Raw genomic sequence first — 22,076 nt, forward strand, 5'->3', positions numbered from 1 at the left:
GCGGGAGGGGGAGGGAATCGAGCTGAGGTGGGGCTGGCACTTGGAGCCAGGACTGCCGATCACCCTCTGCCTGTGTAACAGAGGAGGAAACTGAGGCCCAGAGGCTTGCAGCCGCGAGCCCGAGGCTGCACAGCGAGACGAGTCGGTGCCCCTCGACCCCAAAAGCTGCCTCCATTACCCGGGAGACCTGGGTTCAAATCCCGACCTAGCCAACCACTCTACCTACCTTATCTATAAAATGGGTGGTCGTCATTTTAAAGGGCGGAGGGAGGAGTCTAAGGCGAAAAATGTGTTTTCGGCACCTGGCATGTAGTAGGTGCTCAGTAAAAATGTTTATACCCAGTTCCCAGGGTTATTAGAGAGTTAAGCTTGAACATTAATGCTGGGACTGTTGGCAGTGACTTCCTTGTGGGCTGGGTGGCTTTGGTGCGAGGCTGCTGGAGAGGGAACCACCATTTACTACGTTCCTACCGTATACAGAGCCCTTAACTTGCATGACCCAGCAGATAAGGGTCAGGGTTCCAGAGCCCCCTTTACACTGGAGTAAATTGGCTGGGCCAGGGGGAGGGGATCCCTGTGTCTCTATTTGGGGGGACTTCACCTTCCAGGGTGGAACTTGAATTGAATCACAGGCACAGTACTGGGTTTTAGGTCGTCGGCCTGGAGGGGTAAACTGAGGCCTTAGGAGGTATGTGGCTGGAAGAGGCCACACTGCCCTAGCCTTTAGGGCCAGGCAGTTCTGGTTCCTACACCTCCTTCCAGGCTGCATGAACAGCTCCCAGAATCCCCGCACCAACTCCAGTATTTGTACAGCAACCCCCACCCGGCCTCCCCTCCATTGTTCCTGGAGGTGGGGACAGAAAAGGAGGGTGGTGGGGGGAGAGTACCGCAGCCTGGGAGCCACTTGCCTGGGGCTGTTGGACTTGATATTGGAACTGGGATCTAGGGTGTCTCTCCTCTCCCGTGTTTGTGTCCAGAGCTATGCCCTGCTGGGGAGGGGGTTGGACAGGATGGAAGGAAGGTCCAGGCCCCACCCTCTCCAGAGCTGACCTTGGAGGGAGCCCTGAGGGGGCTAGGCACTGTGGACCTATCTGGTTTGGTTGGGTTTCTGGCTCAATCTGCCTATTATTCCACCATTCACCCATTCTTCAAACTCTGGTGCCTGTCCAGTGGGAACAATGCTGGGATCCCAAGGTGCCCAGTCTTGCCCACCAGGAGCCTCCAGACTGGAGCTGTGTAGGGAAGACAGGTAGGCTGGGACATCCCAAGTTTCAGTAACCAGGGATGTGTGTGTGTGTGGGGGGGGGGAACTGAGGACTCATTTCTTGGAGGAAGAGGCAGTGGCACTGGGGATGTGAAGGATGAATAGGAGTTTGCTAGGGAGTACAGCAGGTGCAAGGCCTAGAAAGGAGGGCCCAGGAGGTGCTGATGGCCATCACCAGCATTACCCAAAGAGACAGCCCAAGAGAAAAGACTAGACACTCCCAAACTGATAATCAAATAGGATAATTTAAGATGGTTTTGGATGCTCTGAATAAAACATAATAAATAAACCAGGAAGGAGTGATAGGGTGCTAGGGAAGATTGGCTCACCAAGGAGCCCCCCTCCCCAGGAGGTGGTATTTGATACGAGACATAAGTGGCAGCGGCAAGCTCTGTACCAATCCTGAGAGGGTGTCCCAGGCATAGGTGACAGCCAGGGCAAAGGTTTGGAGGTGAACCAAGCTGAGGTGGGCTGAGGGGTTAAGCTTGACCCCCCGGAGGCCTCCAGTATCCATGCAGGTGAACCTACACAAGCTGGGACAAGCCTGGGCCACTCTAGGGTGTACCTGCCCCCACCCTAGGGACTCTGGTTTTCTTTCCTTTTTAATCCTCACCCCAGGGTATTTTCTCCATTGCTTTTCAGACAGTGGAAGGGAGAGAGGGAGGGAGAGAGAGAGAAACATCAATGTGGGAGAGACACATCGATTGGTTGCCTCCCACATGAGCCCTGACCTGGGCTGGGGACTGAGCCTGCAACCAAGGTGCGTGCCCTTGGCTGCAGTCAAATCTGGGACCCTTCAGTCTATGGGCCAAAGCTCTAACCACTGAGCAAAACCAGCTAGGGCTGGTTTTCTTTTCTTAAAATAAGGCCAAGAAATCAAAATTCTGAGGGGCTATTTAATGACACAAAGTATAAAATCATAGCAGTAAAAAGATTCTGTTTTGAAAAATAAATTCAAAATTAAAAAAGTAAGTAGAATGCTATAGCCAGGTGGTTAAGAGCAAGGGTGTGGCCCTGGCCAGGTAGCTCAGGTGGTTAGAGCATTGTCCCCATAAGCCAAGGTTGCAGGTTTGATAGCTGGTCACGGCACATACAAGAATCAACCAATGAATGCATAAATAAGTGGAACAACAAATTGATGTTTCTCTCGAAAATCAATTTTAAAAAAAATTAAAATAGAAAAAAAAGAGTGAGGGTGTGGGGCCGGCTGCCAAGGCTCACCAGTGGGAAGTTACTGACCCTCTCTGGGCCCTGCTTGCCTCCCCTGTGAGGTAGGGAGAGTAGCAGTACCACCTCCCGAGGTCATCCGGGATGAAATGAATGGGTACATGACAGCGCTCGCCGGCAGCCAGCGCTCAGTGTTGCTTATTAAAATGATGCAGAGAAAGGCCATTATTATTACTTCTCACAATAACTGCCATCTCCCGAGGCTCCAGGCTCCCTCTGACTCCATGCTCCCCTCCTGCACCTCAGCCCTGAGTGATGGTCACAGGGGTCCCCACTTTGTGTGCCCATTTTGAAGATAAGTGCGCTGAGGCTGGGAGAGGCGGCACCACAGCCAGCAAAGGGCAGACAGGGGACTTGAGCCTTGGTTGTGAGCACTGACCTGTTACCTGGTAACTGCAGGACCAAGAGTGAGGCTCCTTCCTCACCTTTGTTTCTCCCCACCCCCCTTTCCCACTCTTGAGAGCCAGGAAGGCTGCTCTCCTGGGAACCTATAAGAAAAGTTTCTGGAGTGCACCCGTGGAGGGGTCTTAGGCCGAGGTGATCACGAACTGCGCTGTGCCAAACTGGGGAGGGGGAGTCATTTTTACAAGAACCCCAGGGCGCAGGGCAGCCTGGCAGAAGGTAAAGGATGGGTGAGGGCTGGCTTCTGCCCAGGCTCTATGTCCCCCATTCTCCAGGGTCTCCTGGCCGGGGAAACTTGCACTCTAAGATATGTGTTCCCAGCTATACTATGAAAACAACAGAAACTACATCCCCCGCCCCCACCCTCCATCAGCTCTGTTGTCTTGGCAAGTGACTTCACCTCTCTGTGCCTCAGTTTCCCCATCTGTGATAGAAGATAATAGAATTTCCCCTTCAATGAGTGGATTAAATGGGAAAGTACATGTAAAGCGTCTGGCACAAAGGAAGCACTTCATTCATTCAGTAAATAGTTATTGAATCTCTGTTGCGATCCAGGCACTCAGGATTCCACTGTGAACAAGACAAAAATCTCTGCCCTCAAGAGCCAGTATTCTAGAGAAGGAGATGAATTGTGAACAGATAAAAATAAATCTAGGGGTTGTCAAGGGATCAGAAGCTCTATGAAATAGAACAATATTAGGGAAAGGCACAGAAGGTGGTCTGTTGTGGGGCAGGAGAGGGTTACAGCTCTAAACAGGGTGGCTGGGAGGCCACACCAAGGAGGTGACATTTGAGCTGAGACCTGAAGGAAGTGAGGGAGGGAGTCAGGTAGAGAGCGGTAGGAAGAGAGTTCCAGGTGGAGGGAATAGTATGTGCAAAGGCCCTGGGGGCAGGAACGTGCCTGGCATGTTGGAGAAATAGCGTGGAGGCGTGTATCACTGGAGCAGAGCGAGCTCCCTCGCCTGGCAGGCCTTGTTAGATTACCCCAGGGACTAAGCCAGACCTTCCAGAGGGAAAGATACCAAGAATTCACCTTTTCTTTGTTCCTAATACAATTTGGTTTACTTAGCCCCGAGTTTCTCAGTTTGGGCACTATCAGCATGTGTGGCTGGACCATTCTCTATGGTGGTGCTGTCCTGGGAACTATGGGGGTATTAAGCAGCATCCGTGGCTTTCATGCACTCGATGCCAGGAGCATCCCCAGTTGTGACAACCACTAATGTCTCCATACATCGCTGAATGTCCTATGGAGAGAAGAATCATTTCCAGTTTAGAACCGCGGACTTAAATCCCTTTTGAAGACTGAAAAACTGAGGTCTTAAGAGACCTCAGTTCACAGGGTTAAACCGTGGGAGTGTCAGATCTGGGCTCTCCACTGCGGGCTGTGGGACTCACAAATGCTCCAGCGGACGTGCTGTGACTTCATTCCCACCATCCTTGTTCCCTTTCTTCCAGGTGGTGGACATGGAGGAGCTGACCATCTGGGAACAGCACACTGCTACTGTCTGCAAGGTGAGGCCTCCCTCTCCCTGAGGGGCTGCTGATGGCAATGGCAGTTTGGTCTCACTGGGAGAATCTTTGTCCCTGAGGGAAGCAAAAGCTCATTCTGTCTTTAATTCCCCCTCAGGACCCCCGCCGGGGCTTCGGCATCGCAATCGCTGGTGGCCGTGACCGGCCTGGTGGGTCCGTGTTTGTGTCCGATGTGGTGCCTGGAGGGCCGGCAGAGGGCCGGCTGCAGTGAGTATCAGAGCAGCCCGGGTTTGGGCACGTCAAGAGGAGGGACCTATGTGGGCCAAAGAGAGAGGCTGGAGAGTGTCTGGTGCCTTCCAGCTCTGTCAGCACAGGTCTTGGAGCTGGCAGGACAGAGTTGGTGATTTGGCACGCACTCGCCCTGAGGCACTTCCTGGGCCTCCAATGCAGTTCCTGCGTCAGAGTGGCCCCAGGGTGCTCCTAGACCGAACAGTCCTGGACACCTTTTTAAATGTTTCAATTACAGTTGACATTCAATATTATACTAGTTTCAGGTATGTAGCATAATGGTTATATATTTATATAACTTACAAAGTGATCCCCCTCTCACCAATAAATCTAGTACACATCAGACACCATATGTAGTTATTACAATATTTTTTTAAAGGTAAGTTAGGTTTTTTAAAATATTTTTTTATTGCCCGGCCGAGTGTGGCTCAGCAGTTGAGCATTGACCTATGATTGATGAGATCGCAGTTCCATTCCGGGTCAGGGCACATGCCCAGGTTGCGGGCTCGATCTCCAGCAGGGGGTGTGCAGGAGGCAGCGGTCAGTGACTCTCTCATCATTGATGTTTCTGTCTCTCTCTCTCCTTCATCATTGATGTTTCTGTCTGTCTCTCTCCTTCATCATTGATGTTTCTGTCTCTCTCTCTCCTTCATCATTGATGTTTCTGTCTCTCTCTCTCCTTCTCCCTTCCTCTCTCTGAAATCAATAAAGATATAGTTTTTAAAAAAATGTTTATTATTTTTTATTGATATTTTAGAAAGAGAGGAAGGGAGAGGGAAAGGGAGAGAGAAACATTGAAACATCGATCAACTGCTTCTTGCACACCCCTTACTGGGCGCTGACCTGGAATGGATCCAGTAACCTTTTGGTGCATGGGATGACACCTAACCAAATGAGCCACACCGGCCAGGGCCATAGTTATTACATTATTATTGATTATAATCCCTGTGCTGTACATTACATCCCTGTGACCTGGAAGCCTCTCTTTGGCTGAGGGAAGGAGAACCAGTGTTCTGAGCCCATGGGAGAAGGAGGCTCCAGGAAGGTATTTGGGAAAATAGTTCTGGGACCCAAGTGGCTGACAGGTGATATGGCTCAGCCCAGAATCAGGGACCAACTTCACAGAAAGAAAGAATATAAAACACAGGCTGGAAGAGAGAAAAGCAGGAAGGGGGAGCTGAGAAAAAAAAGTGAGGAGGTTACAGAGGCGCCAGTTGTAATCCCAACTTCCCCTCTATGATTGCATTGTATGATTATAGTGGGTTCTACTGTTTTACAGATGAGGAAACTGAGGCCCAGAAAGATAAATGTCTTTGTGAGCCTGGGGACACCAGTGAATTAGACCAAGGGGTGCCTTCCCTGAAGGTGGGCGCTGGGCAGGTGCCAGGGGCCCTCAGGGCAGGCCTGGGGAGAGGAGCACCTGTATAAGGCCTCCTCCCTGAGAGCCGGCCTCTTCTCTCAGGATAGGGGACCAGATTGTCATGGTGAATGGAGTATCCATGGAAAATGTCAATTCCACCTTTGCCATTCAGATACTCAAGACCTGCACCAAGATGGCCAACATCGTGAGTGGGGACCGGGTGGGAGCAGTAGCTACTGGCTCAGAGGCACCTCTGACCCCATCTGAGCCCTGCTGGTTCTACAGCACAGGGGTGGTATGAGTATGGGCAAGTGGGGTCTTGTTCCCATTTCACAGCTTGGATGTTGAGGCCCAGAGTGGATGGGGTCCCCCAGGGCCACCCAGTGGATGGGACAGATCAGTGAGCTGGCTGCCCCTCCACCTCCCCTAATAGACGGTGAAGCGTCCCCGGAAAATCCAGCTGCCCACCACCAAGGCCAGCCCCTGTGGCCCAGGACACCAGGACTCAGATGAAGATGGGCCCTGGCGGCTTGAGGAGGCTGACCATGGCCGGGGCTACGAGGGTGACACGTCCAGTGGCTCTGGCCGCTCCTTGGGCGAGCGCTCCCATCGGCCCAGGGCAGGCCGCCGGAGCCGGGCCGGCAACCATGGGAGCAGGAGCCCGGGTGGGGGCTCCGAGGCCAAAGGGCTGGCCCTGATGTCCGGCTTTAAGAGGCTGCCACAGCAGGACGTGCAGATGAGGCCAGTGAAGTCAGTGCTGGTGCGAAGGAGGGAGAGTGAAGGTGAGCCAGCGGCGGGCATTTGATGGCAGTGGGGCTTGGCGTCCCCACAAAAGGGCAGTTCCTTGTTGTGCGTGGTCGGCAAGACAATGGCCCTAAGGATATCCCCATCCTTGTCCCAGGACCTATTGACATGTCAGCTCACGTGGTAAAGGGACTTGGCAGAGGATTAAGTTAAAGCCCCTGGGGTGGGGATGACCCTGGTTTCTCCAGGGAGCCCAGTGTCATCACAGGGTCCTCATAAAAGGGAGGCGGGAGGGTCAGAGTCAGAGATGGAAGAGGCCATGCTGCTGGCTGTGAAATGGAGGGAGGGGACACGAGCCAGGGATGCGGCACCTCAAGAAGGTGGAAAAGCCTGGAAACAGTTCTCACTGGTGCATCCATGCAATGACATCAGAATCCCCGCAGTGACACTGTGTGTCCTATCGGTTGTCAGTATCAGAACAGCCCTAGTGTGACTGAGAGGGAGCCAAGCCTGTTCCCTTCCTATGGGACAGCAGCCCTGATAACTGGAAGGCCAAGGGCAGACAAAAAAGCTGATCTCTGAGAGGACCTTGCAGCCCAGACCCCAGGCCCTGCCTCAGTTTCCCTCCTCTCCCCACAGAGTTTGGGGTCAAACTGGGCAGTCAGATCTTCATCAAGCACATCACAGATTCAGGCCTGGCTGCCCGGAACCGGGGGCTGCAGGAAGGAGACCTTGTCCTACAGGTGAGCCTAGACTTCCTGGTGGTGGCACAGGACAGGGAGACTGAGGCCAGAGGTGATCGGTGCCACTGAGTCATATAGGTCAAGGTCAGCAGTGCTGGCCCTGAACCATCTGATTTCTGCATTGTTGCCAGTTTCCCAAAGGTTGTAGATGGCTTTCCCCTCTTCTCTCCTCCCACCCCATCTGCTGCTAATCCACTGCCAAATGTCAGTTTCTAGTATCCCCTTTGGGTTGTCTGTTTCTACTATCAGAATCACTGGTCAGCTGGCTACAGCTCCGATTTCCAGACCTGCTCTAGGTGGTTGGTGCTAATGGGAGACCAGGCTTAGAGGAGTAACTCTGCCTTAAGAGCTGGTTTCTTTCTAGACTCAGCTCCTGAAAACCTGTTTCCAGTGATGCCTAGTGTTTCCAAACCATGGATTTCCAAACCATTTCCAGTTGATTGCTTCTAGAGTCTCCTCAGAGTAATCTACTCTTCTAGTGACCCTGAGGAATTGTCTGTTTCTAGTGATTTGGGGCCAATACTAGAAACAGCTTTGTGGGGGACTAGAACTCACAATCCTGAGGGTTACTGAAAACAGATACTCCCGAAGGAAAATGTTAGAAAGGGATTCCTGGTGTAATTGGAAATGACATGTCCTTACTGGAAATTGAGTTTCTAATCTGCCTCTAAATGTTTGTTTCTAGTACCTCCTAGAGTATCTTCTAGTATCTTTAAGTACCTCTTCCTCTCTTCTAATTAGACTCATTTTTAATATTCTTACTGTCTCATAAGAAATTTCCCCTTCTAGTGAAATGAGAGTCAACCTGTTTCTAATTTCCCCTAATGTCCCCTGCCTTAGAAAATTGTCTGTTTCCAGAATTCTTTTTTTTTAAATATGCTTTTACTGATTTCAGAGAGAGGAAGGGAGAGGGAGAGAGAGACAGAAACATCAATGATGAGAGTCATTGATCGGCTGCCTCCTGCACGCCTCCGACTGGGGGTGGAGCCTGAAACCCCGGAATGTGCCCTGACCGGGAATCAAACCATGATCTCCTGGTTCATGGGTTGACGCTCAATCACTGAGCCACACTGGCCGGGCTGTTTCTAGAATTCTTACGGAAGTTAGTTCTTGGCGTAGACTCCTCTCACAGCAGGAATCCAATTCTATAATTTCCTCTGTAATTGCCTGTTTTTAGTAACCCCTGGTGATAGCATGTTTCTAGTCCCCCACCAAGCTATCTGTTTCTAGTATTCTCCTCTCATTAACTCACATTCTCTCTTCCTTCCTGGTTCCTTTTAGGTCAATGGGGTGTCCAGTGAGAATCTGTCTCTGAGTGACACACGGCGACTAATTGAGAAGTCAGAAGGGAAACTGACTCTACTGGTGCTCAGGGACCGAGGGCAGTTTTTGGTGAACATCCCGCCGGCTGTCAGTGACAGTGACAGCTCCCTCTTGGAGGGTGAGGGGCTAGAAGGGAGGCCCTGGGGGAAGGGGTTGAATGAAGGGAAGGGCAAAGGAGTCAGTGAGGCTGCCCTGAGAGACTCAGAGAGGGACAGAAACTTGTTCAAAACCACACAGCAAGTCAGCGCTGGAGTTACCTGGCTGAGGTCCCTTTGCTTAGAGGGGCCTTGATATTCCCCTCTGTGAAATGGATCCAGTCTGGAAGGCATGACTGTGGCTGATGGGATGCCCTTTCCCCCACAGACATCTCAGACCTCGGCTCAGAACTGTCTCAGGCACCACCATCCTATGTCCCACCACCACCCCAGCACAGACAGCGGAGTCCTGATGCCAACCGAACCAACTCCCCCATGTACGTACCCCCATTGGCCAGAATAGTTGAGCAGGAGGGGAACATGGGCATATCTTTTCCAACTGGGGGTAGCCTTGAGGGTGTAGTCCTGGTGGCCTGCCTGGAAGAGGCTTCCATATCCACATATAGTCTTTCTTGCCCACAGTATGTGGCTTTTGGTTCTTGGGTACTAGGAGAACCAGACAGGGATTGACTTAAAGCAGAAGTTACCAGATTTCATAATGCATCCTAGAAGACTTCAAAAGGCATAAGCCCTTTGACCCAGCAAGGCCCTTTTAGGGATTTCTCTTGGGGGCAAAATAGCCATGGATGTATGCAGGGACTGGAGGATGCAGGTTTATTATGATGATGTTTATAAAAGGGAAAAATTGGAATTACCTTTTATTAGTCTCCTGTGGCTGCTGTAACAAAGTGCCACAAACTGGGTAGCTGAGGACAATAGAAATTCATTGTCTCAGTTCTGGAGGCCGGAAGTCCCAAACCAGGAATGTTGGCAGGGCTATGCTGCTTCTAACGGCTCCAGGGGAGAATCTGTTCCAAGCCTCTCTTCCAGGCCTCTGGCATTCCTTGGCTTCTACACAGCTGCTCCTCCCTGAGTGTCTTCACGCTGTCTTCCCTCTCTGTGTGTGTCGGTCTCTGTGTTCAAATTTTCCTGTTTTATAAGGGCACCAGTCATATTGGGTTAGCGGCCTACCCTACCTCTTCTTTACTAATTATATCTACAACAATTTTATTTCCAAATACCATCACATTCTGGGAATATTGGGGATTAGGACTTCAACAGATGAATTTTGAAGGGACACAATTTAATGCCTAAAGAACATAAATACTCAATACTTGGGGTTTATTTAGATAATGGGAACCTCACTTAAGCTTTCAGCACCCTGAGATGTAGGAGATTGTATCTGTTATCTATGACTATGTAAATTACCCCCAAACCTGGCAGCTTGAAACAACAGTAAATATTATCTCCCATCATTTGTGAGAGTTGGGAATTGGGGGGTAGCTTAGCTGAGTGGTTCTGATTTGTAATCTCATGAGGTCACAGTTGAGATGTGTCTAGGGCTCTAGGCTTTTGGATGATCCACTTCCAAACTCACTCCCATGGCTGTTGGCAGGAGGACTCAGATCCTCACCAGGTGGGCCTGTCCTTATGTTTCCCTAAAGTGAATGATCTAAGAGAGCGAAGGTGAACCTAATCTCAGATATTTCACACCTTCACTCCCACTGTATTCTGTTGGTCACACAGGCCAACCTTGGTTCAGTGTGGAAGGGGCACTACAGCAGGCTGTAACTACCATGAGGTGGGGGTCTCTGGGGACCATCTTGGAGGCCAGAGGAAGGCCCACTCCAAGGCCCCAACTCTTACCCCACTGTTGCCTCTTTAGGGTGCTAATTAACAATGACAAAAGGAGATGATGCATGTGTGTACTTACCCCATAGTGAATGTTCACTGTGTGGGTATCTTTTCCACTGTTTACTATGATTATAATATATCCTTGCTCAGGAATACTAGACAGCCATGAAAACTGATGTCTTGGAGATTATATTTCAAAGGCCCAGCAAAATACACATGGCATCATGTGGGGTGAATGAACTACATGGTAGAATGACACAGAGTTTGGGGGGACTTTTGTGTGATCTTACTGGGCATCCCACTTGCACACAGAAGGATCTCTGGACAAATGGGTCCAGGTAGCTTGACAAGTTTCTCTGATACAGACTTTATATTCTACTAATCTGTTCCAGGTATGGGGTGGGGAGTATAATATTTTCTAATTTCAGCACTGGAGTGTCACAGGATGAACATTGGAAATGCTAATATATGGACTGATCTAGATTTTCTTTCAAGTATATATTTCCCCACATATGTTCATTTGAAAGTATCTGAAAGGTGTGATAAGTAACTCATCCCTGCTCACAGCGGGCTGGTGTTGCAGGGGACTTTCTTTTCTTCATGTGGTTTAACTCTTAGCTCCAGCTGCTATAACAGAATACCAGAGACTGGGGGGCTGACACTACAGACAATTATTTCTCACAGTTCTGGAGCCTGGGAGTCCATGATCAGGGTGTAGCAGGGTCAGATTCTAGTGAGGGCCTCTTTCTGGCCTGCAGATGGCTGCCTTTTTGCTGTGTCCTCACCTGGTGGAGAGAGTGATTTCTGGTGTCTTTTATAAGGACACTAATCCCAGCATAGGGACCCCACCCTCATAACCTCATCTAAACTTAGTCACCTTCCAAAGGCCCCACCTCCTAACACAATCCCACTGGGGGATAGGGCTTCAGCATATGAATTTGCAGGGGACACAAACATTTAGTCCATAGCAACCTCTAGAACTTTTCACTAATATTAAAACAATAAAATGACTATTTGTCTCAGGAGCATTTCATCTTGACCCAGTCCTCACTGAAAGACTTCACTCAACTTGGCCATCCGCAGGGCTCAGAGAAGAAAACTGAGGCTCAGAGAGGGAGAGCAATCAGCTTGCTATCACATGGCTATAGAATGGCAGAAACAAGATTTGAATCTGAGTTCAGATAAATGAAAATTCTAAAAATCACCCCCTGACATTGACCCCCACCTCACCCCAAATCTCCCGCCCCCCCCCCCCCCAGGGAAAGTCCCCAGCTTCGGCGGGAAAGTTCCGTGGATTCCAAAACCATCTTGGACCCAGGTAAAGGGAGGGTTGGTGGGTGGTGACTGAGCACCCCTCCTCTGATTGTTTTAATCCCAGCCAGTGAGGCTATGCCAGGCAGAGTGGGAGAGGTTGGCATGGGCCTAAGAGGTCAGAGACAGTTCCCTGGGAAGGACTGAGGACTGGGTGATGACACTCCATGGGGTACGGACACCCTATAGCAAAGGTTTGGTGGCTGGACTGGGCAGAGTGCTTGGGAAATAGACAAGCTGCTCCCTTTCAGACACCCCCAGGCAAAGCAGCTATGACATCTACAGGGTGCCCAGCAGTCAGAGCATGGAGGACCATGGGTATGTGCCCCAGGAATGAGCCCACCAACCTGAAACTCCCACATCCCTGGGGTACCTTCCCCAGGGTCATCATATTCCCGCCTTCCTACACCAGTGTGTTAGTGGGACCACCACAGTTCCTGTGCAGCTATTTGGGAAACTGAGGCCCAGAGGGGGTAGGGCTCTCCCAACGATGCCCAGAGTATCCCCCTCTGCCCACTCTGGACAGATCTACCTCTGCCTCCCCTGCAGGTACAGCCCTGACTCCCGGGTGGTCCGCTTCTTCAAGGGCACCAGCATGGGGCTGCGGCTAGCTGGAGGCAATGATGTGGGCATCTTCGTGTCGGGGGTGCAGGAGGGCAGCCCGGCTGAGGAACAGGGCATCCAGGAGGGAGATCAGATTCTGCAGGTGGCCGGTGGTGGGCGTGTTGGCATGCTGGGTGATACTCCTGAGTCTGTTACAGCCTGTGTCCTCCCCCGGGGCTGCTGAGAGGTGACCCGCTGTCCATGTCCGTATATTGTTGTCATGACCCTGAAGGCTGGTGTCTGTGACCTACTGTGTCTATATATCATTGTCTCTTTGGAGTGTCACAAAATTCCATCTGTGTCACGATCTTGTCACCACTGTGACCCCCATTCCCATGCCTTGATGATGAGAACCCACCATGCCTCGGCTATCGTTTACTGATTGCAGTTCCTGTGCCCTGGGTTCTGGGTCAAGACTTCCCTGTGACTCTGATGCCCATGCTGCCACAAGGCGATGCCTCCATCAGCTGTCCCCAGTCACTGGGGCTCCCTGGTAGCAGTTGGGGGTGAGCTTTGTCCAGAGGGAGAGCTGGGATCTCGTGCCCAGAGCTTCATCCGTCCCCTCCCCCCATTTTCCTGGCAGGTGAATGATATGCCCTTCCAGAACCTGACTCGGGAGGAGGCTGTGCAGATCCTGCTGGGGCTGCCACTGGGTGAAGAGGTAGAGCTGGTGACACAGCGGAAGCAGGACAGTGAGTGGGGGCGGGGGGCTGTGCGTGGCCCAGCAGTGAGGCCCACTCCCTGGGAAGGGTCAGGTCAAGGCAGCAACCCCACTGACTCAGAGCCTCCCCCTGTCCACACAGTCTTCCGGAAGATGGTGCAATCCCGTGTGGGCGACTCCTTCTACATCCGCACGCACTTTGAGCTGGAGCCCAGCCCACCCTATGGCCTGGGCTTCACCCGTGGTGACGTCTTCCACGTGCTAGACACGCTGTACCCGGGCCCTGGGCAGAGCCACACCCGCGGAGGCCACTGGCTGGTGGTGCGCATGGGCCGTGACCTCCGGGAGCAGGAGCGCGGCATCATTCCCAACCAGAGGAGGTAGGGCCCACTCCCCACCCAGTCGGGCTGCTCCGCTCAGCCTCCATTTCCCCATAGGTTTCTTCTTAGTGATGTTGGTGATCCACCTGAGGAGACAGGCAGATGGCTCAGGGTGGCACAGTCGAGCTCATATGGGTTTTCTGGGGCTGCTGTAACAAATCATTGCAAATGTAGTGGCTTCAATCCACACACATTCTTGAGGTCCAAAGTCCAAAATGAATGTTTTTAGGGGCTACAATCCAGGTGTGGGCAGGGCTGGTCCTTCTGGAGGCTCCAGAGGAGAATCATTTCTGGCTTCTTCCAGCTTCTAGAGGCGCCGCATCCCTGGCTCATAGCCCTCCCTCCATCCTCACGGCCAGCAGCACAGCCTCTTCCATCTGTGACCCTCCTGCCTGCCTCTTATGAGGACCCTGTGATGACCCTGGACCCCCCAGGAAATCTAGAATCATCCCAACCTCAGGGCCCTTAACTTAATCCCATCTGCAGAGTCCCTTTACCACATGAGGTGACATGTACACGGCACCGAGACTGGGATGGGGTCATCTCTGGGGCAGTTACTGTGCTGATCCCAGTGCTGATTAACCTCCCATGTCCCCAGGGCGGAGCAGCTGGCCAGTCTGGAAGCCGCCCAGCGGGCTGTGGGGCCTGGGCCCGGCGCCTCGGCTGGCTCTGGTGGGCGGGCCGAGTTCTGGCGACTACGGGGTTTTCGTCGGGGAGCCAAGAAGACCTCCCATCGGAGCCGTGAGGACCTGTCGGATCTGACCAGGCAGGGTCACTACCCACCATATGAACGTGTGGTGCTTCGAGAAGGTGGGACCCAGGTCGAGGGGGCCGCAGAACCTCAAAAAAAAGTTAGGATGTTCTAGTGTAGCTTTCAGAAGCCACATGTTTACCTCTGTCCTTCCACCAAAAATACCCACTTTTGGTTATTTTAGGGCACAGAGGGGACAAGAAGGGCTTCAGTCCTTAAAAACTAATTCCTCTATCCAACAGAAATATGTGAGCCACATATAAAATCTATAAAAAGAAATGGTTGAAAATAATTTTAATAATTTATTTTTAACGTGCTCTATCCAAAATATTATTTTAAGAGATAATCCACATACAAATTATAATGAGCTATTTCACAATCCTTTTTTTTTTGTACTAAGTCTTCGAGATCTGGTGTGTTTTGAGCCCTGTTTCAAATGTTCAACAGCCACATGTGGCCAGGGGCTGCCACACAAAACAGCACAGCGAGAGAGGGTTATTCATATAGTGGGTGCTGCCATTTTAAGGTTGTCAGTTTGAGGTAAAGAACGCCCTAAAAATACATGCCTACTGTGAACAGGTTTTCAGGCCAAAACATGTCCACACACGTCCACAGCAGAATAATTCATAATAGCCAAAAGATGGAAACAACTCAAATGTCCACCAGCTGGTGAATGGATAAACACAGTGGGTCCTCCACACACTGGAATATTACTCAGTCATGAAAAGGAGGGAAGCACTGAAGCTACAACATGAATGCACCTTGAAAACATGATACTCAGTGAGAGAAGTCAGACACAAAGGCCTCATAGTGTATGATTCCATTTATGTGAAATGTTCAGAACAGGCAGATCCACAGAGACAGAAAGTAGGGGAGAGGAATGGGGAGTGATTGCTCATGGAAATGGGGTTTCTTTTGGGGGAGATGAGAATGTTCTGGAACTAGATGGCAGTGGTGGTTGCCTCAAACAAAATACATAAGGTCCCCCAAGGAGACCAAAAATTAACAACTACAGAAATAAGCTAGAATTGGAGTCAACAAATTACATCTCCCAAGCCAAATCTGGCCCACTAGCTATTTTTATACAGCCTGCTAACTAAGAATGGTATTTACATATTTTAAATGGTTGAAAAGAAGTTAAATTTTTTTGTGACACATGAAAAGAACTGAAGGCTGCAACTTGAACATTAAGGTTCACAGCAGCATTATTCACAATGGCCAAAAGGTGGAAACAACCCAAGTGTCCATGGACCAATGAGTAGATAGATACAAGGTGGTCCATGCAGACAATGGAATATTATTCAGCCTTAAAATGGAACTAAATTCTCCTGCGTTTCGGCACAAAAAAAAAGGAAGAAAATTCTGACCCATGCTACGATACAGACGAACCTTGAGGACATTATGCTCAGTGAAATAAGTCAGGCACAGGATAAATGCTATGTGATTCTACTCACAGGAGGTCTCCCAACATTGTGAATGTACTAAATGTCACTGAATTATACCCTTTACAATGTACAGATTAAAAAAGTAAATTCACGTTATCTATATTTTACCACAATTTAAAAAAATACACTGGCACAAAACCAGCACATAGAGCCTTTCCCTACCTGAGAAGGGGGTAGGGGAAGAGCCTTATCCAGACTTCAGGAAGGGAAGGGAAAATATTAAGCTCTTGTTCAGTATCAGGGGAGAAGAGATTAAAACCAGGTGCAGAGGCCTTTAGAAAAAAATACTGCAGGATGGGAAGAGCTATTCACCCAGGATGAGAAAGGGCTGAGCTGCTCTTCAGCTACCGTATCAATATCCAGACAAAAAAAGACTTAAAAATCAAAGACCATGGCCCTGGCTGGTGTGGCTAAGTGGTTAGAGTGTCGGCCCCTGCACCGAAGGGTCAGGGTTCGATTCCCAGTCAAAGGCATGTACCTGGGTTGTGGGTTTGCTCCCCACCCCAAGTCAGGGTACATGCAGGAGGCAGCCAATAGTCGATGTGTCTCTCTCATACCCATGTTTCTCTCTCTCTCTCCCTCTCTCTTCCCCTCCCTCCCTCCCTTCCACTCTGAAAAGCAATGGAAAAAATATCCTCAGGTGAGGATTTAAAAAAAAAAAATAATAAAATCAAAGGCCATGTACTTAATTTCTTTCCCCAGCCAATGAAAGTTTAGAAATATGAATGCATTGAGCTTTTAAGAGAGAGAGAGAGACCTGGAAGAAGAGAAAAAGAGAAGGTGCAAAGAGAAGGCCAGCTACTCACTTTCCTTCCGCCAAGATGTCTTCTGCACTTGTTTCCTCATTGGTGAAAGTGTCTATCAGTTAGTCCAGAGGTCAGCAAGTTCTTCCTGCAAAGGACCGGACAGTAACTATTTTAGAGTTTGTGGGCCAGGTGGTTTCTTTCAAAACTATTCTACTCTGCAGGAAGGCAGCCAGAGACAGTACATAAATAAATGGACATGACTGTATACCAATAAAACTTTAAAAACAAGCAGTGAGCCAAATATGGCTCTCAAGTTGTAGTTTTGCTGACCACTGAGTTAGCTAGGTTAGACTGCTATAGCAGAGACCCCAAGTGACAGCTGCATTAAAAAAACTTTCAAGTAACAGTCCCAATGTAAGGAGTTGAATGTGGTCTGGCTGCTTCAGTTTCAGGGATCCAGGCTCCTTGTCTTATTTTTCTGCCTGTGTGGTCCAAGATGATGCACCCATACCCACATTCCAGCCAGCAAGAAGGGGAAAGAGGACGGGGAGGGCTCACCCCTTTCCTTGAAGGATACAACCCAAAATTGCACACATTAATTCTGCTTGTACCCTATTGGCCAGCACTTAGTCACATGGCCACCTCTAACTGCAAGGGAGGCTGGGAGATGTAGTCATTAGCTGACCAACCATGGGCCTAGCTAGATATGATACTACTATATAGGGGAGGTAGAGAATGGTCATGTAAGAACCTAGCAGTCTTTGCCACAAATGGGATCCTGATTCTTGTCACTGTTTCTCGGCCCCTCAGCCAATTTCAAGCGCCCAGTGGTGATCCTGGGACCCGTGGCAGACATTGCTATGCAGAAGTTGACTGCTGAGATGCCTGACCAGTTTGAAATCGCAGGTGAGATGCCATGTTCATTGGTAACCCTGTTGATGGATCATTTCATAACCCATTCCCAGCCCCTGGGGCTGAGGCAGCTTGAGAAGGGCTGCTAATGATGCTGTTTGGGTGTAAGAGAACATGAACCACCAGCATCCCTTCTAATGCCCACGCCAGACATCCTTAACACAGTTCACCAAACAGCCAATGCCAATTGAGCCAATGTGCCAGCTGTTCCTTCCTTTGTTCAACAGATCTGTTTATTGAGCTATGGACACAGCATCAAACAAAATACATGAGGTCCCCCAAGAAGACCAAAAATTAACTACAGAAATAAGCTAGAATTGGAATCAACAAATTACACCTTCCAGGCCAAATCTGGCCCACTAGCTATTTTTATACAGCCTGCTAACTAAGAATGGTATTTACATATTTTAAATGATTGAAAAGAAGTTAAAATTTTTATGACACATGAAAAGAACTGAAAGCTGCAACTTGAACATTGAGGTTCACAGCAGCGTTATTCACAATGGCCAAGAGGTGGAAACAACCCAAGTGTCCATGGACTGATGAGTGGATAGACACAAGGTTGTCCATTCGGACAATGGAATATTATTCAGCCTTAAAAAGGAAGAAAATTTTGACCCATGCTACAACATAGCTGAACCTTGAAGACATTATGTTCAGTGAAATAAGTCAGACTCAGGACAAATACTATGTGATTCCACTCATAGGTCCCTACAGAAATCAGACCCATAGAGACAGAAAGTAGATGGTGGGTGCCACAGACTGGGGGAGAGGGATGGTGTTTTATGGGGAAAGAGTTTCAGTTTGGGAAGATGAGAAAATTCTGATGGAGGCGATGGCTGCACAACAATGCAAATGTGCTTAATGCCACTGTGCTGTACACTTAAGAGGAGCTTCTTTTGAGTCACAGCCTAGCAAAGGCCTAGAGTTGGGACCAAGCCTGGGACAGCAGGTGTCTGGAGCACAGACTCTGTATCAGGCTCTTGGCTCTGGCAATCATTGGCTCCATGACTCTGAGCTGGTGACCTTATGTCCCTGAGGCTGTTTCCCCATCTGCTAGATGGGTCAGTAACAGCCACCCCTCCTCAGATGAGGGCTGAGGACAGGAGAGGACACATCAGCAGCATCGGGCACAAGTCCAACTGGAGCTGTGGCTGCTGTTAGGATTCCTCTCAATGGCAATGGGGAGCCATGGTGGGTTCTTGAGCAGGGAACAGGTAGACATGAATTTGAGGGGCTAGGGGACTATCCACCTGAAGCTGACGGTTGCGTCTCCCTTCCACAGAGAGCGTGTTGAGGATTGACAGCCCATCTAAGATCATCAAACTGGACACCGTGCGGGTGATTGCAGAGAAAGTAAGCAGGGCTCTTCTGTGGGTCCCATTTCATGGATGGGGAAACAGGCCTGGGCATCCAATCTGTTCTCTCCCAACACCCTGCAAGTGTGGTCTCCCATGGAGCCCCCTTCAGAGGCTTTGTGATGTGGGGGCTTCAAGGGGACAGAGCCTGCCCAGAGTCACAACAGCAAGCAAGCCCTGGGAAAAGGCAGAGAGACTCAAACTGGGGCTCTGGGGCTCAGACCCTGTGGCCTGGGTTATCGCTAACCCCCGCCTCCAACATGCTGGCCTGTGGATGTGTGAGGCTGGGGTCCACTCTGACCTGACTCTTAATCTCCCTCTGATTCTTCCCCTGTCTCTTTCGGCTTGTTTCTGGGTGTGTTTCTCTCTCCCCTCGCCGCCTTCCCCACTGCCCCCACATGGGCCCTGCCCAGGACAAACACGCGCTCTTAGATGTGACACCCTCAGCAGTTGAGCGCCTCAACTACGTGCAGTACTACCCCATTGTGGTCTTCTGTGCTCCGGAGAGCCGCAAGGCACTCAAGGCTATGCGCCAGTGGTTGGCCCCCGCCTCCCGCCGCAGCACCCGTCGTCTCTATGCTCAAGCCCAGAAGCTGTCGAAGTACAGCGATCACCTCTTCACAGGTAGGGCGGGAGTGGGAGTCCTGAGGTAGGCCATGGGTCTGGCTTGAGTCTCTCAGCCCTCACTGATGCCCCCTCCCCGTAGCCACCATTCCCCTGCATGGCACAAGCGACAGCTGGTACCAGGAGCTCAAGGCCATTATCCAAGAGCAGCAGATGCGGCCCATCTGGACAGCTGAGGACCAGGTACCTGGCTAGGGTTTGGAGCCTCTCTCTGGGTTTAGGGGTAGGTCAAGGCTCAGGGGCATGGCCAAGGACAAGATTTGACCTGAGATCAGGGTGGATCTGGTACCTAAGGTGAGATGAGATTGGGAGACTCAACTTGGGGACTGGAGATGGATTTAGGGGTTGGAGCTGAACTCAGATTTGGGGGCTCAGACTTGAGACAGGCAAGGGGTCAATGATCAAAACTCACCCTGGGGTCAAGGGTTAAGCCTCAACTTGAGGGTCAAGGGTCTTGCCTGGTTTGGGACTGGAGTTTGAAGGGGGTGTCCTCATTTGGGGTGTGGTCTGAGATCCAGGAGGGCCTGGGCTGGGGGTTTTGACTCAGCCAGGCCACACCCACCCCACAGCTAGATGGCTCCCTGGAGGACAACCTGGACCTCCCTCACCGTGGCCTGGCTGACAGCTCTGCGGATCTGAGCTGTGACAGCCGGGTCAACAGTGACTACGAGACAGATGGCGAGGGCTACACGGATGGCGAGGGCTACACGGACGGTGAGGGTGGGCCCCACACAGACGTGGATGAGGGGCCCCCTGCACCAGCCCTGACCCGGTCCTCGGAGCCTGTGCTAGTAGAAAAACACCAGAGCCTGCGGGATCACAGGAGATCCTCAGGTTACCAAGGGGCCCAGGTGAGCAGGGTATGAGGGTGGCGCTGGCAAGGGTCTGGGGATGGGGCAGACACATGGGGGCCCTATTTTCTGCCAGGATGTCAACAAACAGAAACGTCTCTGATCAGATCAATATCTAGGACCCAGACCTAGACTTATGTACCACTGAATCACTTATAGCAAATATTTTAACCTCTGTGCACAAAGTTTCCGTATCTGGGATGCAGGGTAGATGCTAAAAGTCTTGACATCACAGGGTGGATATTTAAACTCAGACCAAGTCCTGGCTTATAGTTGGATATTTAACAATAAATATTTACTTGGTTCTTACTCTATGTGAGGCTGCCTCAGCACCTGTAGTGCCTATGAATTTGATACAGACACCCCTTCCTCCAGACCCCTTCCAGGTAAATGTAAAAATGTACAAATCTATGATGTCTCTGGTTGGAGTGGTGCTCCCTGGGGTTGTGCAGTACCCAACCTCCTCAACTGCCCATGGCAGCCTACTTATGGGGCAGGCACTCTCCTAGGCACTTCACATATATGAACTCATTTATGAACTCCTGGCAGTAGTCCTCTGAGGAATTTTACAGATGGGAAACCCAATTTCCCCTTTGCTAACAGGCTAGGAGATAGCCAAGGCCTTCCCCTGTCCCTATTTTCTCATTTAAAATTGGGGATAGCCTGGTTGGCATGGCTCAGCAGTTGAGTATTGACCTATGATCCAGGAGATCGCGGTTCAATTCCTGGTCAGGGCACGTGCCTGGGTTGCAGGCTCAATCCCCGGTAGGGGTGTGCAGGAGGCAGACAATCAGTGACTCTCATCATTGATGTTTCTATCTCTCTCTCTCTTCCTCTCTCTGAAAAATCAATAAAAAATATATTTTAAAAAATTTAAAAATAAATAAAATTGGGGATGAGTTGGAGACTTGTGGGGGCAAGGAGAAAGCCTATGGGTAGCATTGCCTGGGCAAAGGTGGGGAAGTGGGATGGCGGTGGTTACTCACCCCAATTTACTACACTTTCGGGGGAAGGGTTAACCTGCTTTCTCTCTCTCCAAGGTGGACAGCCACCACCCACAGGGTCAGTGGCGACAGGACAGCATACGGTAAGAGCTGCTATACTCCAGATTGGGGCCCCTCAACCCTTTCCCTGGCACTCAGGGTTTGGATGGGGTTGAAGAAGAGAGCTAGAACCAGGCTATGCCTTTGGGCGCTCCTCTTCTGGTAGGCAAGATAGAGCCAGACAGAGCCACCCTAAGCCTCATGTAGTCAGAGCCATAGGAGTAGGAATCCTCTTTCTGGGAAGACTGGGAAGGCTTCCTGAAGGAGGGAACATTGGAGCTAGGGCTTTGAAGGCTGTGAAGGAGCTCATTAATAAGCCCAACCCCCAAATGCCCAGTCTTGCTCATCTCTGCCCACACGCAGTGTGCCTAGTATAGAGTCAGCCTCAGTTAATGGTAGGTAAGTACACATCCTCCCCATATGCAGCCTCTACTCTATTTCCTGATCCCCAGGACATATGCGCGGGAGGCTGTCAGGAAGAAGTTTACACAAGCCCGACATGTGGAGTCCTCTGATGAAGATGGCTATGACTGGGGCCCAGCTACTGACCTATGACCCTCTCCCAGGTGGCCAGCTGGCCCACCCGCCCTTTTCCTCCCTGAAGTTCAGACTCGGTTTTCCATACAGAACCTCAAACCCTGCCTCCTTCCACGTGGTCTTTATAATAAATATTTTCACAACACCGGCTTCTAGTGGCTTCCAGGAAGGACATGGGTGCCAGAGTTAAGTCCTATCTTTCCT

At 50.6% G+C, this 22,076-nt stretch overlaps 1 protein-coding gene across 3 annotated transcripts in view; it reads left to right on the forward strand.

Moving 5' to 3' along the window:
• The window catches only part of TJP3 (tight junction protein 3), a 30,050-nt gene extending 8,031 nt beyond the window's left edge, over positions 1-22,019 (forward strand). For 2 of the 3 annotated variants that reach the window (XM_081134722.1, XM_081134721.1), the window contains exons 2-21: positions 4,349-4,405; positions 4,521-4,630; positions 6,114-6,216; positions 6,445-6,793; positions 7,395-7,498; positions 8,780-8,939; positions 9,185-9,293; positions 11,910-11,968; positions 12,213-12,279; positions 12,511-12,667; positions 13,148-13,256; positions 13,368-13,605; positions 14,204-14,415; positions 17,358-17,453; positions 18,745-18,815; positions 19,231-19,441; positions 19,524-19,624; positions 20,011-20,292; positions 21,333-21,379; positions 21,788-22,019. In XM_081134722.1, the coding sequence (XP_080990848.1) occupies positions 4,358-4,405; positions 4,521-4,630; positions 6,114-6,216; positions 6,445-6,793; positions 7,395-7,498; positions 8,780-8,939; positions 9,185-9,293; positions 11,910-11,968; positions 12,213-12,279; positions 12,511-12,667; positions 13,148-13,256; positions 13,368-13,605; positions 14,204-14,415; positions 17,358-17,453; positions 18,745-18,815; positions 19,231-19,441; positions 19,524-19,624; positions 20,011-20,292; positions 21,333-21,379; positions 21,788-21,890 (2,736 nt within the window). In that variant the 5' untranslated portion in view covers positions 4,349-4,357 and the 3' untranslated portion in view covers positions 21,891-22,019. Of the gene's footprint in view, positions 1-4,348; positions 4,406-4,520; positions 4,631-5,939; positions 6,017-6,113; positions 6,217-6,444; positions 6,794-7,394; positions 7,499-8,779; positions 8,940-9,184; positions 9,294-11,909; positions 11,969-12,212; positions 12,280-12,510; positions 12,668-13,147; positions 13,257-13,367; positions 13,606-14,203; positions 14,416-17,357; positions 17,454-18,744; positions 18,816-19,230; positions 19,442-19,523; positions 19,625-20,010; positions 20,293-21,332; positions 21,380-21,787 lie in introns of those variants that run through there. The other variant, XM_081134723.1, reaches the window with a different exon arrangement.
• Positions 22,020-22,076: the final 57 nt, after the last annotated feature.

This window comes from Miniopterus schreibersii (genome assembly GCF_964146895.1).
Source record: "Miniopterus schreibersii genome assembly, chromosome: 4".
Taxonomy (NCBI): domain Eukaryota; kingdom Metazoa; phylum Chordata; class Mammalia; order Chiroptera; family Miniopteridae; genus Miniopterus; species Miniopterus schreibersii.